The 15604-nt window shown below is 37.2% G+C and overlaps 1 protein-coding gene across 6 annotated transcripts in view; it reads right to left on the bottom strand.

Annotated features, from left to right (window-relative positions):
* The window catches only part of LOC149843206 (putative UDP-N-acetylglucosamine--peptide N-acetylglucosaminyltransferase SEC), a 105264-nt gene that overhangs the window by 15678 nt on the left and 73982 nt on the right, over positions 1-15604 (bottom strand). For 3 of the 6 annotated variants that reach the window (XM_089999650.1, XM_089999647.1, XM_089999648.1), the window contains one exon: positions 9577-15528. In XM_089999650.1, coding sequence (XP_089855776.1) covers positions 15370-15528 — 159 coding nt within the window. In that variant the 3' untranslated portion in view covers positions 9577-15369. Of the gene's footprint in view, positions 1-9576; positions 15542-15604 lie in introns of those variants that run through there. The other 3 variants (XR_016430854.1, XR_016430855.1, XM_089999649.1) reach the window with 2 other exon arrangements.

Below are 15604 nucleotides of genomic sequence, written 5' to 3'. Positions count from 1 at the left end.
TTCTCAGGCTGGCACAAGAAGACTCATTCGATTAGTGTATATCGATAATCGACTGTAAGTATTTTGTTTTCAATTATTGCATATCTTTTAAATATTTTATATTGATATTTACTGTGTAACAATTCATGTGCAGCACGAGGTTTGAGCCACAAGAAGTAGTACGGGAGATTAGTAATTCACTTCTTCAACATCTACCAGGACCAGTTGCTCAATGGAAAGAGTACCCAAAGGAGGTGTTAGACAGATTGTGGTCCTCATTCATGGTATACAGTTGTTCCTCATAGTTAATGTGTTTCATATTTAATTTATTTAAGCAATGTCTACTAACTTTCTGAAAATATTTGTAGGCTTCGAATCGCTTCGCAACTACAGTGGAAGAAAATGATGCAAGGAAGGTGTGGCAGAAGGTGGCTGCCAATCGATTTGCAGACATGCTGCACACTATGAAGACTGCAGCAAAAAAAGCATCTGGCATAGTAGATGATCCATTACTGTGGAAGGGCCATGGTCCTATTACTATCAGGAGAGATTACTATGATGAAATGTGCGATAAGTGAGCGGGAGATGCATTTAAAAATCGCTCTGCGAAGGATTCACAAAATCGATCGAAGATGCCCGAAGCCCATCTACACACAGGTGGATCTAAGACATTTGGGAGCCACCTAAAGAAAATGGTAACTCATCAATATATAATATTAATTTTATAAGTATTGTTGCAAACTTGTGTACTAAATCTTTTGTCATTTAACTTCGCAGGAAGCAGAAAAAGGAGGCAGTGTACCATATAAGGATGTGTTTGTAGAAACACATAAACGGAAGACCACGGGAGTCTTCGTATAAGAGAAGGCGAGAACGACAACGGTATGTATTAATTCTATTAATAATCATTGCAATATATATGCAAGTTATCATAATGTTATCATTAATTATTAATGAATACTTTAAACATTATTTTGTAGGAGGCATATGAGCAACAGATGGTAGAGCGATATGGCGATGACGCTACTCAGCATCCATCATTTGATCCTACAGCATGGGTGACTGCAGCAGGTGAACCCAAAAAAGGTCGCGTGTTCGGGTTTGGGAGTAATATGAACACTTCACCAGTTATTGGTTCTTCCAGTTACGGCTCACCGACTTCTTGCGCCGACATAAGCTCCAAGCAGCCGAATATTCTTTCCAGTGATGATGTACGCCAGATCATTAATGAATCACTGAATAACTACTTTCAATACACCGTCGCCCCCTTTCTCCGAAATAAGATCAAGGCCGCTGTTCAGGATAGGGGATCTTCGATTCCAGGTCCCTCTCAGGTATAATCACATATTCAGTTTTTTGACTGCCTTAGAGCACATATGAGCATGCTATAATAACATATAGAGTTTTTTTATTGCATTAGAGCACATATGAGCATGCTATAATCACATATAAAGTTTTTTTGTCTGCCTTAGAGCACATATGAGCATGCTATAATCACATATAAAGTTGCTTTGCCTGCCTTAGAGCACATATGAGCATGCTATTTTCACATATTCAATTTTTTGACTGCCTTAGCACACATACGAGCATGATCGAATCACATATATAGTTTTTTGCCTGTCATAAAGCACATCTGAGCATGGTAGAATCACATATAGAGTTTTTTTAGATGCCTTAGAACACATATGAACATGCTATAATCACATATTCAATTTTTTGACTGCCTTAGCACACATATGAGCATGATAGAATAACATATATATATATATATATATATATATATATATATATATATATATATATATATATATATATAACTTTTGTCTGCCTTAGAGCACATATGAGCATGATAGAATCACATATAAAGTTTTTTTGACTGCATTAGAACACATATGAGCATGCTATAATCACATATTCAGTTTTTTGACTGCCTAAGAACACATATGAGCATATTATAATCACATATTCAGTTTTTTGACTGCCTTCGCACACATATGAGCATGCTATAATAACATATAGAGTTTTTTTACTGCCTTAGAACACATATGAATATGTTATATATCATTTATGATAGAATCACATATAAAATTTTTGGCTTTGCCTGCCTTAGAGCACATATGAGCATGCTATATTCACATATTCAATTTTTTTACTGCCTTAGCACACATACGAGCATGATCGAATCACATATATAGTTTTTTGCCTGCCTTAAAGCACATCTGAGCATGGTAGAATCACATATAGAGTTTTTTTAGATGCCTTAGAACACATATGAACATGCTATAATCACATATTCAATTTTTTGACTGCCTTAGCACACATATGAGCATGATAGAATCACATATAGAGTTTTTTTATTGCCTTAGATCACACATGAGCACATGATAGAATCACATATAGTGTGTAATTTATTTCATTATATTTTGTTTATCAATACTAACTGTTCTTTTCTTGTGTAGGCTGCTAGCGATAATCAGGGTAGTGGAGCTGAAGGGACAGATAAAGACAATGAACAAGAAGACGCACAAAATCTTGGCGATGATTAGAGGACTGTGTTGAAGAAGTTCTATTTTTTTTATTTTTTTTAATTGTAATTGTTGAATTGTAAATAATTAAACTTCTTAATTTTAAGGTGGAACGATTAATTGTTGTAGATTCTTGTTATATGAATTTTTTTGTGTGGTTTGTTTTTTATTTACAGGAAATATAAATTGTACAAGAAATAGAAATTGTACAGTTCTCGGTAATTAATTTTCAAATAATTTTTTTTTAATTTTTTTTCGTGTTTGCGACGGATTAGCGACGAAACCATCTGTCGCTATTCATATTAATCTAGCGACGGCATAGCGACGGAAGTAAATCCGTCGCCAAGCCATGGTCGCCGTTTAGTACCGGCGGATTGGCGACGGAATATAGCGCTTGTTATTCCGTCGCAATTAGCGACGGACCTGGCGACGGAATAATTCTGTCGCCAGTTAGCGTCGAAATATTCGCGACGTAAGCATACTGTCGCCTCGTTGTCGCTAATCCATTGCTAACCATGTTAGCGACAGATTAGCGACAGATTAGCGACGGATTAGCGACGGAATGTGGTCGTCGCTAATCTACTGCTTTGTTGTAGTGATTCTTCCACTTTCACCTCTTTATTTGTTTTGATGTTTCTCTATTATGGTGATTTGTGGGCTTATTGTGGTTTGACAATGTGTATGCCCCTTTGTAACCATTCTTCATATCACATAATGAAGTTGTTATTGTGTTGCTCTCAACCCCGTAGTTTTTAACTCTTATTTTGAGAGGATTTTCCACGTTAAAATTGTTGTGTGCCTCTCTCTTATTGTGTTCTTTATTTTCTTTATTATCCCTTGCTCTTGTGAATCAAAGTATATATATTTTTGTGGTATCCCTTGGATGATAAGGGTTTTATTTTGAAGCTCGGGTGGAAGGAGTTATTCTATGTATTACACTACAAGAATTCTGCGGATTAGCGACGGATGCTATCCGATGCAAATCCATCGCAAATCCGTTGGTGAACTGTTTAGCGACGGATTGGCAATGACTTAGCAATAGATAGCGTCTGTTGTAATTTCTTGGTCGCTAATTAGCGATAAAACTAATTTGTTGCTACTTTCATCGCTAATTCACGATGGATTAGCGAATGTCATGATCCATCGCTAAATAAGCACTGATTTGGTTTTACGACAGATACATGTCCTTCGGTAATCCATCGCTAAAATTTAACAATAATTACATATCTGCCCAAAGGCTGCTGTGGCTTCCTTACCCTGCTGCACCTCACTCCACACCATCAGCCCTTCCATTTCCTGCACTTTCTCACTCATGTGCACCATCATCAGCCCCTTTGGCCACTCACTATTACATATTTAAACTAATCAAATATATAATTATTTAAATGATATACCTATCAAAGCATTACGTGAAAACGAAGGCTGAGATTGGCTATCACTGAGCTGAGATCCTATAAAGACGATTAACAAATAACAATTTTTATATCAACATATAAGCAAAAATATAATGAATGCTTATATTTAAATATAACACAAAGACATCTACCTAATGTTGTCCTACGACTTTCACTTAGTCATCGACCACTGGGTGCTCGACCACTGTGATCTCCATGAACCATATTCTAACAAATAAAAATGTTATTTGGATTAGTTATATAACTCTTGATCTTAACATGGACATGACATATGCATGAAATGTAAAGATTGAAAGGTCTTACATGAATCAGTTTTATAACTATGCATGTACATGCTAAGTATGCATGAAATATAACATGATATGCAAGATATAATGTTAAAATAGATGGTGCATATGAGAAAGTGATGTGGTATGTATTACAAGATATATTTTACTTGCTTGAATATGCTTCCTCATCACTTGTTTGACTTTCATATTCTTCTTCTTCCTCCTTCTCTTCTTCATCCTCTTTGTCTTCTTCTTCATTGGGTGGTCATCCACTTGGTATATCATTTGGATCACATTCTTTCATATGTATGTCATCGAACAATGAAGATGTGACATGCATACCATGTGTGACATGCATACCATGTGTGACATCATGACCATAAGAGAAGTCATACATATTGATGTGGACTCGGTACGTACCAATCCATGATCCAAGATCCAAATGGATCTTAATACGCGCGAAAGCTTTTTCACTAAGATGAGTCTAAATAGGACTCTAGAAAATAAGGTTTTTGAGACTCATGCACTCTGTTTTGATAGAGGTAGTCCAAAGGAAAGTTGTGCGTGACTCACACACCTTTGCAAAGAATCCAAAATCATGGGATTCAGATCAAGAATGTCTGCTCCACGGTCTCAAAACCGAGACTGATAGTCAAATCTAGGACATGCTCTCTGAGTTCAGTGGACAACCTATTTGAAGAGCATTTTGACAACTTAGACGATAGAGTTTGCAAAAACTCCTAACAGATGAAGTGAAGGTCTAATTCAGACCTTTCCAAAAAGCTATGATTTGTAATTTTTGAGCAATCACATGCACCTCTATTGAATTTTAAAATCTCTGATAAACTAATTGCTAACTAGCCTAACCTGCTAATTGAGTTCCAGTTGGCCGTGCAAATAGCCCTGGATTCAAGTACTCAGATGAGGGTTTTAGAAGAAACCCCAAACTTCACTATGGTGAGGACAAATGTTAGCTAACTAGACTAACTTTTGGATTTCAATTTCACCCCATACATAGTCAAATATTAAAAAAATATGAAGACATACACAAAATGCTCTAGCAGTGAATATTATATTCAAACTTAAGAAAAGTATAGAAAGATAGACTTTTTTGGACTACTTTTAGGCTGAATCGATTAAAATAAAAAACATGAAAAATTTAGATATTCGTCTTAGCTTTTTACAAAATCAAACAGATCCGATTTATATGAAGGGAATCGTGAGAAATCTCCAAAATATGAAACACTGTTCACAGTGTTCTAGACGGGACAGGGTCTGATATATTCTGTCAGACCGATTGCTTGACAGGGATTTTCTAGGACCCTGCCGGCCGAATCAGGCCGTGACTTCAACAACAATATTGTAGATCCGTGTCTTAGCTTTTTAAAAAGCCTAAAAATACCAGAATTAGACCAATATCTTAGCAGATATAGTCGATTCTTTGAAGTTGTCTCTAACAACTCCAGAACCAGAAATCCGATTCTTGAAAGGAAATAGAAGAGTAAGCAATCACAAGTTTTGCAGATTGTTGGAATCTACTTTCAAACAACATATAAACTTAAAACTCAAACTTTCATTCATAAACATAAGCCAAGTGATTTCATGCTGAGATAATCAAAAGTAACAAGTTCAAAATATAAGAACATGGGTTTAAAAAGGCAAACAAAGCTTGTAGATGTCAATGGAGACGAGGTAGGATGGTTCGAATGCGCCAACTCCTCCAGCTGCAGCGACCGTGGTCCTCCTCACCAGTTCAAGCTCCTTTCTTCTTCACCAAAAAACACTCACCAAAGGTCCTTCTCACTCACACACTCACCTTCTTCATTTCCTTCTCACACCCACTAGGATCCCTCACAACCCATCACCCACAAATTTCTTTGATGCCATCAGTAAGCAACTTGTCAAATACTTTATCAGCTTAAACAAGCAGAATCAAACCAAGTGATAAAAAACAAACTTGTAGATCCATATCTTAGCTTTCCAAAAAGCTAAAGATCATGCAATTTGAACCACTATCTAGGAAGATACGACCAAAATACTGAGACTGTATTCACCCTTTAAACAACATCTTCCCCTCCCTCATCACCATTTCGAATTTCTTTCTAAAAAACAAGAAGACCTCCTCTATGGTCGACTCCCATGGGCTCTTAAGCTCTGCTGAAGAGTAGAATGATGATGCCATCCCCCAGCTCCAATCACACCAAAAGGGGGGTGGGATTCTCTAAGGTGTCGCCCACTTGCCCAATGCATGAGCTTCTTTTGAAAATAGGCATCATTGCTTCTCCAATAGCCTTTTTTAACCTTCTATGGTGAAACTGATTTCAAATGAGGGTTATAGAGGTCCAATCAAGGTGGCTCCATCTATGATTTGGGCTGAATTGGATCTTGGATAAGATCTAAGATCCAAATGATGCATTTGCTCAAAAAACCCTTCACAATATTGGGTTTCTAAATCGAAAAAAAAAGAAAACTACCCTGAGTACCCCATACACCCTCTAGTGCCGCAAAACAATCCTACATGGCACTAAAACTATTCAGCTCCGTAGAATCCGGCACCTAAAAATAAAAATTACATAAAATAAAATACATAAAAAAAGCATAAATGATTCCAGATATACAAAATGGAATCAAACATAGAAATAAAATTTCCGAGAAAACAAAATATCCTAAAAATTAGAACATGATATTCAAAATGGATCTGGATACGTGGAGATTTAATTGGACCTAAATAGTCTTGCATGATTGGATCTGCCACAGATCGCATCCCAGATCGGATCTGATGGGTTAGATATGGATCCAACTTTGCTTTCAATGCACGAATCTTCAGGATGCTCTGCATCACATATCATCTGATTAATAGTAATCACCCTCTTCAATAATCTTGTCTTTCTGTAATTGATCATACTTGAAGTATATTTTAGACTTCACCTTACAAACCGCCCACCATTCATTTCTATCTGACTTCCTTCTATTCAGATATGAAGTATGCTAATATGAATGGTTCATATGTTCCAAACCTTGATTTATAATTTACCTCCACAATGCCTGAGGCTTTGTCGACTCTTGTTGTTGTGGGATCAAACCAATGATACTTGAATAAAGTTACCATGTTATTTATACCTAAGTAAGTCAACTCCATTATTTCTTCAATAAGACCGTAGTAGTCAAGTTTATTTTTACCGTAACGGCTACCCTTGACACACACGCCACTATTCATTTATACATAAACCGACCAATACGAGTATAGGGTTGATCTACCCCCAAGTGGATTAAATTCATCTGTACATAAACCGAGCATAACATTTCTCACTTCCAATGCGAAGGTCTGATGAGTACGATCAAAGTACTTCCAAGCTTTCGCGTCAACAGAATGCATGATCTTGTCTTCATCAAGTCAAACTTTATTTGCATGTCATCTCATGTGTTTAGCTGTCCTCGAAGATATATACAGTCGTTGCAATCTAGAGGTGAGAGAAAAGTAATAGAGTGACTTGTATAACACTTTTTTTGACCTCGTGCTAGCATTGCCCCTTATCTTTGGCTTGAATCGAGGATGCCCACATGACAGACATGATCTATTATTTTCTTGATCTTTGAAATACAACATACAATGATTTGGATAAGCATCTATCTTTTGATACCCCATACCTAGAGCGTTGATCATAACCTTCGCACGATAGAAATCTTGTGGCAATTTATCATCTCTGGGCAACATACTCTTCACAATAGAGCACAGACGGTCAAAACATGATTGACTCAAATTATACTCTGACTTCAAATTCAGTAGTTGAAGAACTACATACAAGATAGTGTGACTCTCGCAACCATTCCACAATGGCTCATCAACATCTTTAAGTAAGTTATAAAATCTACTAGCTACATCAATTGTTGCTTCTGTCTCTACCCCAGTTGGTACATCACTAGGACCCATAGCAGAACCCAGTTCTGGTTCTGCGACATCAATTATCAAATCCATATATAAATTATTGTGCACCATATCCACCCGTGCGTCAAAATTATTCTAAAATTCTTCACTATGAAGCATCCAATTCTGATAACCACTAACAAAACCTTTCCTGTATAGGTGATGTCTAACACCATGAGGTTCTACAAATCAATTGTTCTTACACATCATGCAGAGGCACCTGATCTAACCGATGAGATTCACTATACTGACACTTGCCGTTGCAAATTCAATAAAACTGTCAACACCATCTATATATTCAAGCGACACCTCATTATTAACTATCCTATGGTACATCCATTCATGGTTTGCAGCCATTTTATCCTATGATGTTACGAATATTATCTTAACCAGTTAAAAGAGAATCATAATAATGCTTTGATGAAAAAAATATCTAATTTATCATGCATTGATGGTGGATGTAATGATTATATATATATATATAGTCATTCACCTCCAAGAAAACTATTGTCAAGCAAAAGTAGTTTTCCATACATTCAGATGAAATTACAAAGTAGGTTCCATTTTTTCAAGTTAATGGAAATAAAATGACTGATTTCTCCTTGTTGGTTTGCTATAATTTGCATATTGTAGGTCATAAAGTCTTCATTTTGCTTGTTGCTTATGTTGAGTTGGTTAACACTTTATTGTGGTTTACAAATCTATTAGAAATTCTTTTTTGGTGATTGTTGGTGAGCAATTTTTTTGTTTCAGTTAAGGCATAAATTTTCCTTCCCTCTCTACCACAAAACATGCTTAACATAAAATGCAATTCCATGAACTATTACACATGCATTGATAATTTAATATTTTTGTGTGTAACACCATCATATCATATTTACACACATCACAAGGATAGTTAGAAAGATGAAATCACATTCATAAACACAATACATTCATTTTAAGCATGTTTTCATAATACAATTTCACATAGAATACATAATTAAATAAAAAATAACTTCATGAAAGCATGGATAGTCATGTCAAACATTGCAATACATTCAATTATTCATATCACAACAATGTCAAACATGTATCTGCAACAAACACACTCCAATATTATGCTAACTATAACCATGACTAGCATGGAATCTGAACTACAAAAATAAGAGCACTTCTATTGCCATACATTCAACTCATGCTCAACATAATCTCCAAACTCCAGCAAAACAATTCTAGATATCCACAACTAAGTGAGTGTGTGAGCAAAAAAGTGTTGCATCCAAGAAAGTAAATAACATATGATGCACTTGCATCACTTACTCACCACGGGTATTTACCCGATTTGCATGCTTTTGCATTTGCATTTTTCTTGTTTCTTTTCGTATGACATTTTAAAGCGCATACGATGCTTAGCATTAAGCATCATGCATTTTGCTCTGCTATGCACCTGTAATGCAAATTTATATAGGCAATGATGTCCGACAAGCTGAGCCTCCTAATGTTATTGCATTGATGCCCGACAAGTAGAGGAACTGATAGCAAAGGTGGTCAGTGATAACATAAAACCATCGCCATGCACCAAAAGCAGGGAAGGCAGTGAGGGTTACGGTGGTGGCACAAAGAGAAATGAGGGAAGAGGGAAGGGAAAAAAAAGGGAAGGTCAGTGACAGTCTGCAATGGTGGTGCCGTTCATTAAGCAAGGGTGTCAGCGATGATGCGGCTCCAACGATGGCATCTGGCTGCGAACGGGGAAGGGGAGAAGGCGTCACGGTGGGTCACGATGGTGGCGGCCTCCAGTCGACACTCGAATGAAGGGGAGACACCAGAATGACAGAGGAAAGAAAAAGGGAGAAGAAGAAAAGGAGAAATGGAAACAAAGGAGGAGATGGTGGTGGTCATGGCAGTGCCGCAGCTCTGGCCGATCGACAAACATGGAAGGAAGGAGGAGGAGGTCATGGCGGTGACAACCGCGCTGGTCTCCAGAAGGCACCCAAACTGACACTTCACGATAGTGGCTCACCCGACTTTCGACTTCAGTGGTGGAGGGTTTTGGAAGAGAAGGAATCACCAAAATGGTGAGGTGATGTCACAGGTTCTGGCAATGACACGACTCACAACTAAGGTGCCCTCGGGTCTGCTCTTGAATGGAAAAGGAACAAAAGAGAAAGGAGGTGAGAATTAAGAGGGGTCGGTTGGGGGTGTCAGCGACGATGCTGCTCCGACGAGGTCATAGACGGGGAAAGGCAAAGGAGAAGAGGGAGGAGGTGGCATCGCAGACAGGGCTCTCAGCGGCGACACGCAACAGTGAGAGAGATGAAGTGAGGGAAGAAGGAGGAGGTGAAGGAGAAGACTCGAGCGACGGGCGACGACTGTGTGCAAGAGATAAAACAGAAAGGGAAAGAAAGGGGCTCATGCCCTAGTTGGCCATATCGAAAAGTAGCGACGGATTAGCGATAGAAACATTCTGTCTCAAACACCATCATAAATTAGCGACTGAGTAGCTACAAAAATATTCTGTCACTCATCTATCGTAAAGTTGCGATGGAGTTTGAGAGAAAATGTTTCTGTCGCTAATTAGTGACAGATTTTGAGACAGAATTGGTTCGTCGCTAATTTTGCAACTAATTCTAATTTTAGAGATGACTAGTTTTCTCTAGTTAATCCATCATAAATTTGCAACAGATTATTTCCATCATAAATTTCTGCTGCTAATTAACATTTTTCTTGTAGTGTTATGTGTATGGCATAAAAGTGTTCTTCTTTTAGGTACTTTGTTGCCATCGCCTCCATTTGAGAAGTGGTTGCATTCAGTTTATGCTTTTTTTCTCTCAACATCAGTGGTATCAGAGCCTCAGGTTCAAGAATGGATATAAGCACAAGTCGGATGATTAGTTTGAATTGCAAAAATTACAATTTATGGAAGAACAAGATGAAAGATCTTTTGTTTGTTAAGGCTATGCATCTTCCGGTGTCTGCTACTCAAAAACCCGAATCTAAAAGTGATGAAGAATAAGAATTTGAGCATGAGCAAGTGTGTGGTTTTATTCGACATTTCATTGATGAGAATGTCTACAATCATATTCAACATGAGAATCATGCAAGAACATTGTGAACTAAGCTTAAAAATTTGTATGCTTCAAAGGCCAACAACAACAAATTGTATTTGCTTAGACGGATGATGCAACTCAAGCATAAAGAAGGAAGCTCTATAGCCGACCACTTGAATGAGTTTCAAGGGCTTATTAATCACTTGTCTGGCATGTGTATTAAATTTGAAGATGAAGTTGTAGGGATTTGGATGCTTGCTACTCTACCGGATTCATGGGAGACATTTAGGGTCTCACTCACCAACTCCACTCCTAATGGTGTTGTTTCTATGAAGCTTGTTAAATCCGGTGTTCTCAATGAAGAGATGAGAAGAAAATCTCAAGGCTATTCTCCACAGTCAGAGGCATTTATCGCTGAGAATAAGGGGAGAAGTAAATTTAAGGTTGAGAAGGGTAGAGATAAAAGTTGAAGCAAATCAAGATCAAGATACAAGAATATGGAGTGTCATGATTGCGGAAAAAATGGGCACATTAAGAAATATTGTTTTTAGTTGAAGAGAGAGAACAAAAATTATGAAAAGCAAGAAAAGAAGAATAATGAGAATAGTGGTCGTGTCACCGCGACTACTTCGATTGAGTTAGTTATTGTCGATGATGATGATATGGTGAACTTGACTAGTCATGATACTAGTTGGGTGATAGATAGTGGTGTCTCTCTCCATGTTACTTCAAATAGGGAGTTCTTTGCTACTTATACTCTGGGTGACTTTGGAGTGTTGAAAATAGGCAATGATGGTTTGTCTAAAATTGTTGGTATTGGTGATGTAAATTTGTAAACTATCAATGAAACTATGCTGATGCTTAAAGATGTTAGGCATGTGCCAGATGTTTGTTTAAATTTAATTTCAGCGGAAAAGCTTGATAATGAAGGCTTTTGTGGTATATTCAATGATGGACAATGGAAGCTCACTAGAGGCTCATTGGTTATGGCTCGTGAAAAGAAGTGCAACCGTTTGTATGTTTTGCAGGCATTGATTTCAAAGGATGTCGTGAATGTGACTAAAAATGAAAAGTCAGTTGAATTGTGGCACAAGAGGTTGAGTCATATGAGCAAAAAGGGCATTGAATGTTTGATAAAGAAGAATATACTTCTTGGAGTGAAGAAAGAGAAGTTGAAAAGATGTACTCATTACTTGGTTGTGAAGCAAAGAAGGGTATCTTTCAAGAGTCATCCTCCATCAAGAAAGAAGAAAATTTTAGAATTGGTTCACTCAGATGTATGTGGTCCTTTGAAAGAGAGTTCGCTTGGAGGTGCACTTTATTTTATGACTTTCATTGATGATCATTCAAGAAAGTTGTGGGTCTATGCTTTGAAGAGAAAAGACCAAGTGTTTGATGCATTCAAGCAATTTCATGCTCTTGTTGAGAGACAGACAGAAAAGAAGTTGAAGTGCATTCAAACTAACAATGGAGGTGAATATTTGGGACCATTTGATGAGTATTGTAAGATGCATGGTATAAGACATCAAAAGACTCCTCAGTTGAATGGTGTAGCTGAAAGAATGAATAGAACTCTTGTTGAAAGTGTTAGATGTTTGTTGTCAGAGGCAAAGTTGTCAAGACCTTTTTGGGGTGAAGCATTGTGCACAGTAACTCATGTTATTAACGTGTCTCCTCAAAGTTAACATCATGCAAGATGTACAAGCATTTTTCTTCCAGATTATAACACCTATATCTCTTTTTCATTGTGGACTATCCTAAGAATAAACATTTTTTAGCTCAGTGACTGAGTTTGTCTCGATCACCTTTAGGGATTAACATATACATGATGTAACAAAAAACTCACAAATATTTCACACTCGGTTTTTTTCCTTTCAGTAGTTCCCATGGGGATCTTCCTTGAATTTTTACCAATGGGAGGAGATTTATAATATAGCATGCTGTCATGATAGCATCACTCCAAAATATTTTGGCATATGAGTTTGGAAAAGTAAGGATCTAGTTACCTCAAGAAGATGCTTATTTTTTTGTTCGACCACTCCATTTTGTTGTGGAGTATTGACACAGGTAAACTGATGATCCAAGCCATTTTGGTCTTCAAATTCCTCAAAACTCTTGTTTTTGAATTCTGTCCCATTGTCAGTTCTCAAAACCTTAATTCGAGTATCAAACTGCGTGTAACCAAATTATAAAAATACTTAAATCTTTTAAAAACTTCATCCTTGGATTTGAGCAAGTATATCCATGTCATTTTTTAATGATCATCAATGAATGTTAAATAATACTTAAAACCAATATGTGATGTTGTGGGTGCAGGACCCCAAACATCTGAATGAACAAGATCAAACAATTTACTAGCAAAATTATCAGATATTGGGAATAGAGGTCGAGTCATCTTTGCATATCGACAAACATCACATATATGAGTGTCAAAAACAACATCAGAAACCAAGGTTGAAAGAGACCTGTTGGAAGGATGTCCCAACCTGAGATGCAATCTCTGACCATTATTCATGCTTTGACTAGAGATCATAGCCGAGTCTTCTTTATTTTTCACATAGAGGCCCTCATCAATCTTCCTGTGCGTCAGACGATCTTGAAAAATAACATTGTATGGAGAGAATACAACATTGCAATTTAGTTCATGTGTCAGTTTAGAGATAGATAATAAATTTGAAAAAATCTTCGGCATGTGAAGGACTGAAATCTTTTTGTCAAACAAATATGTTTCTCCTCTTCCCCCAACTTGGATGGAGGATCCATTGGCTATGGTTACCGAATCTTTCTCATATACAGGCCGCATGTTTTGGATATTTGTTGCAGATTGAACCATATGATCTGAAGCCCCTAAGTCTATAACCCAAATATTTGGTTTTTTTTTTGAGGAGGAAGCACACATACCTGTCTCAACAGACGTAACAGCTGATGCAGCAACAGTAGGGACGTCCTTCTTGCTTCCCTAGATGTTGTTCAAAAAATCTATTAAAGAGTTTAGAGAGAACAAATTATCATCCTTAGCAAGATAGGCCATTTTAGTTCTAGTGGTATCTTTCCTTTCATCCCTATAGTTGTTAGGTTTACCATGAAGAAACCAACACTTATCTCTATGATGCCCTTCCTTTTTGCAATGAGAGCAAACAAGACGTTTTCCTTTGTATTTATTCGATCGATTTTTATTCTTTGTAGTTTGAGGTGTGGAATACATGTTGTAGGCAACTTTTTCACCCGATTCTTCGATGAATGACTTGGTATTATTCAACATTACTTTTCTACAATTTTCTTTCCTCAAGATGCTAGAGCAAACATTACTAAGAGATGGCAATTTCTATTCTAAAAGAATTTGACTTCGAATAGTTTCATAGTCTGATCCAAGCCCAGCTAAAAAATGAAATTTTTTTCCTTGTTCTTTAAGTTTTTGAATAATGAAAACATTTGAAGAAGAGATGGCCATAGAGTCCAATTCATCTCGCATACTCCTAAGTTTTCCAAGATACTCACGAATGAGTTGTTTTTCTTGTGTTCGTGTAGGGTCTGGGTGAGTTGATACATGCGAGCTATGCTATTTTGCTCATTGTACAACTCCTTAACTGTAGTCCAAATTTCCTCAGCGGTATGAAGGAACAAAAAACTCTCAGCGATTTTAGGCTCCATAGAATTAAGAAGGCAAAACATAACCAAGTCATTGGTTTATTGCCATTCATCGATTTGTGTTTCATCTTTATCTGGTTTGGGAGTTTCTCATTGATGAAACCTAACTTGGATTTACCGTTCAAGAATAGAGCCACCAATTTGGCCCAAGAAATATAGTTGAAACCATTGAGTAAGATAGAGGTGATCTTGAGAGAAGGAGATACCTGATCTTGAATGACAATCTTTTCTGATGTGTTGACCATGACGAAGCAGGCAACGCACTGTGGCAATTAACACGAAGCTGATGATAGGATCACAGCTCTCGCTCTGATACCATGACGATTTATAGGTGCACAACGATATGCTGGTGCCACAATATACTGACACATCGATTTATAGGCACTATGAGTTGCAGGCATCACGATTTACTGGCACTGTGGTTTGTAGGTACTATGGGTTACTGGCATCATGATTTACCAACACTGCGATTTTTAACTATCATGATTTGCAGACACATCGATTTACGTGGTTCGGTCTTTGAGACCTACGTCCATGATATGCAACCACCACAACACTTTATTTCCCTTCCAATAATTATCATATGAGGTACACCCTGATTTTTATAGCAAAGCTAATTAACCGAAAGAAGATATTTAGGAGAGAAAATAGGAAATTCAATCTTATCCCAACAGGGAGATAGAGAGATTTAGGAAACTTAACAAACAATGGTTGCCGACTTCCCTTGTCTTCATCAATCTGAACAAAAGAACTGACCAAAAGGACTCATAAACTCCCCCAAAGACAATGATCAACTATAATGAAACACAAAAGG

The sequence above is a fragment of the Nuphar pumila genome, chromosome 3 (genome assembly GCF_984573655.1).
Source record: "Nuphar pumila chromosome 3, dmNupPumi1.hap1.1, whole genome shotgun sequence".
Classification (NCBI taxonomy): Eukaryota; Viridiplantae; Streptophyta; class Magnoliopsida; order Nymphaeales; family Nymphaeaceae; genus Nuphar; species Nuphar pumila.
Note: the sequence above shows the minus strand (reverse complement) of the source record. Positions and strands in the feature narration are given on the sequence as shown.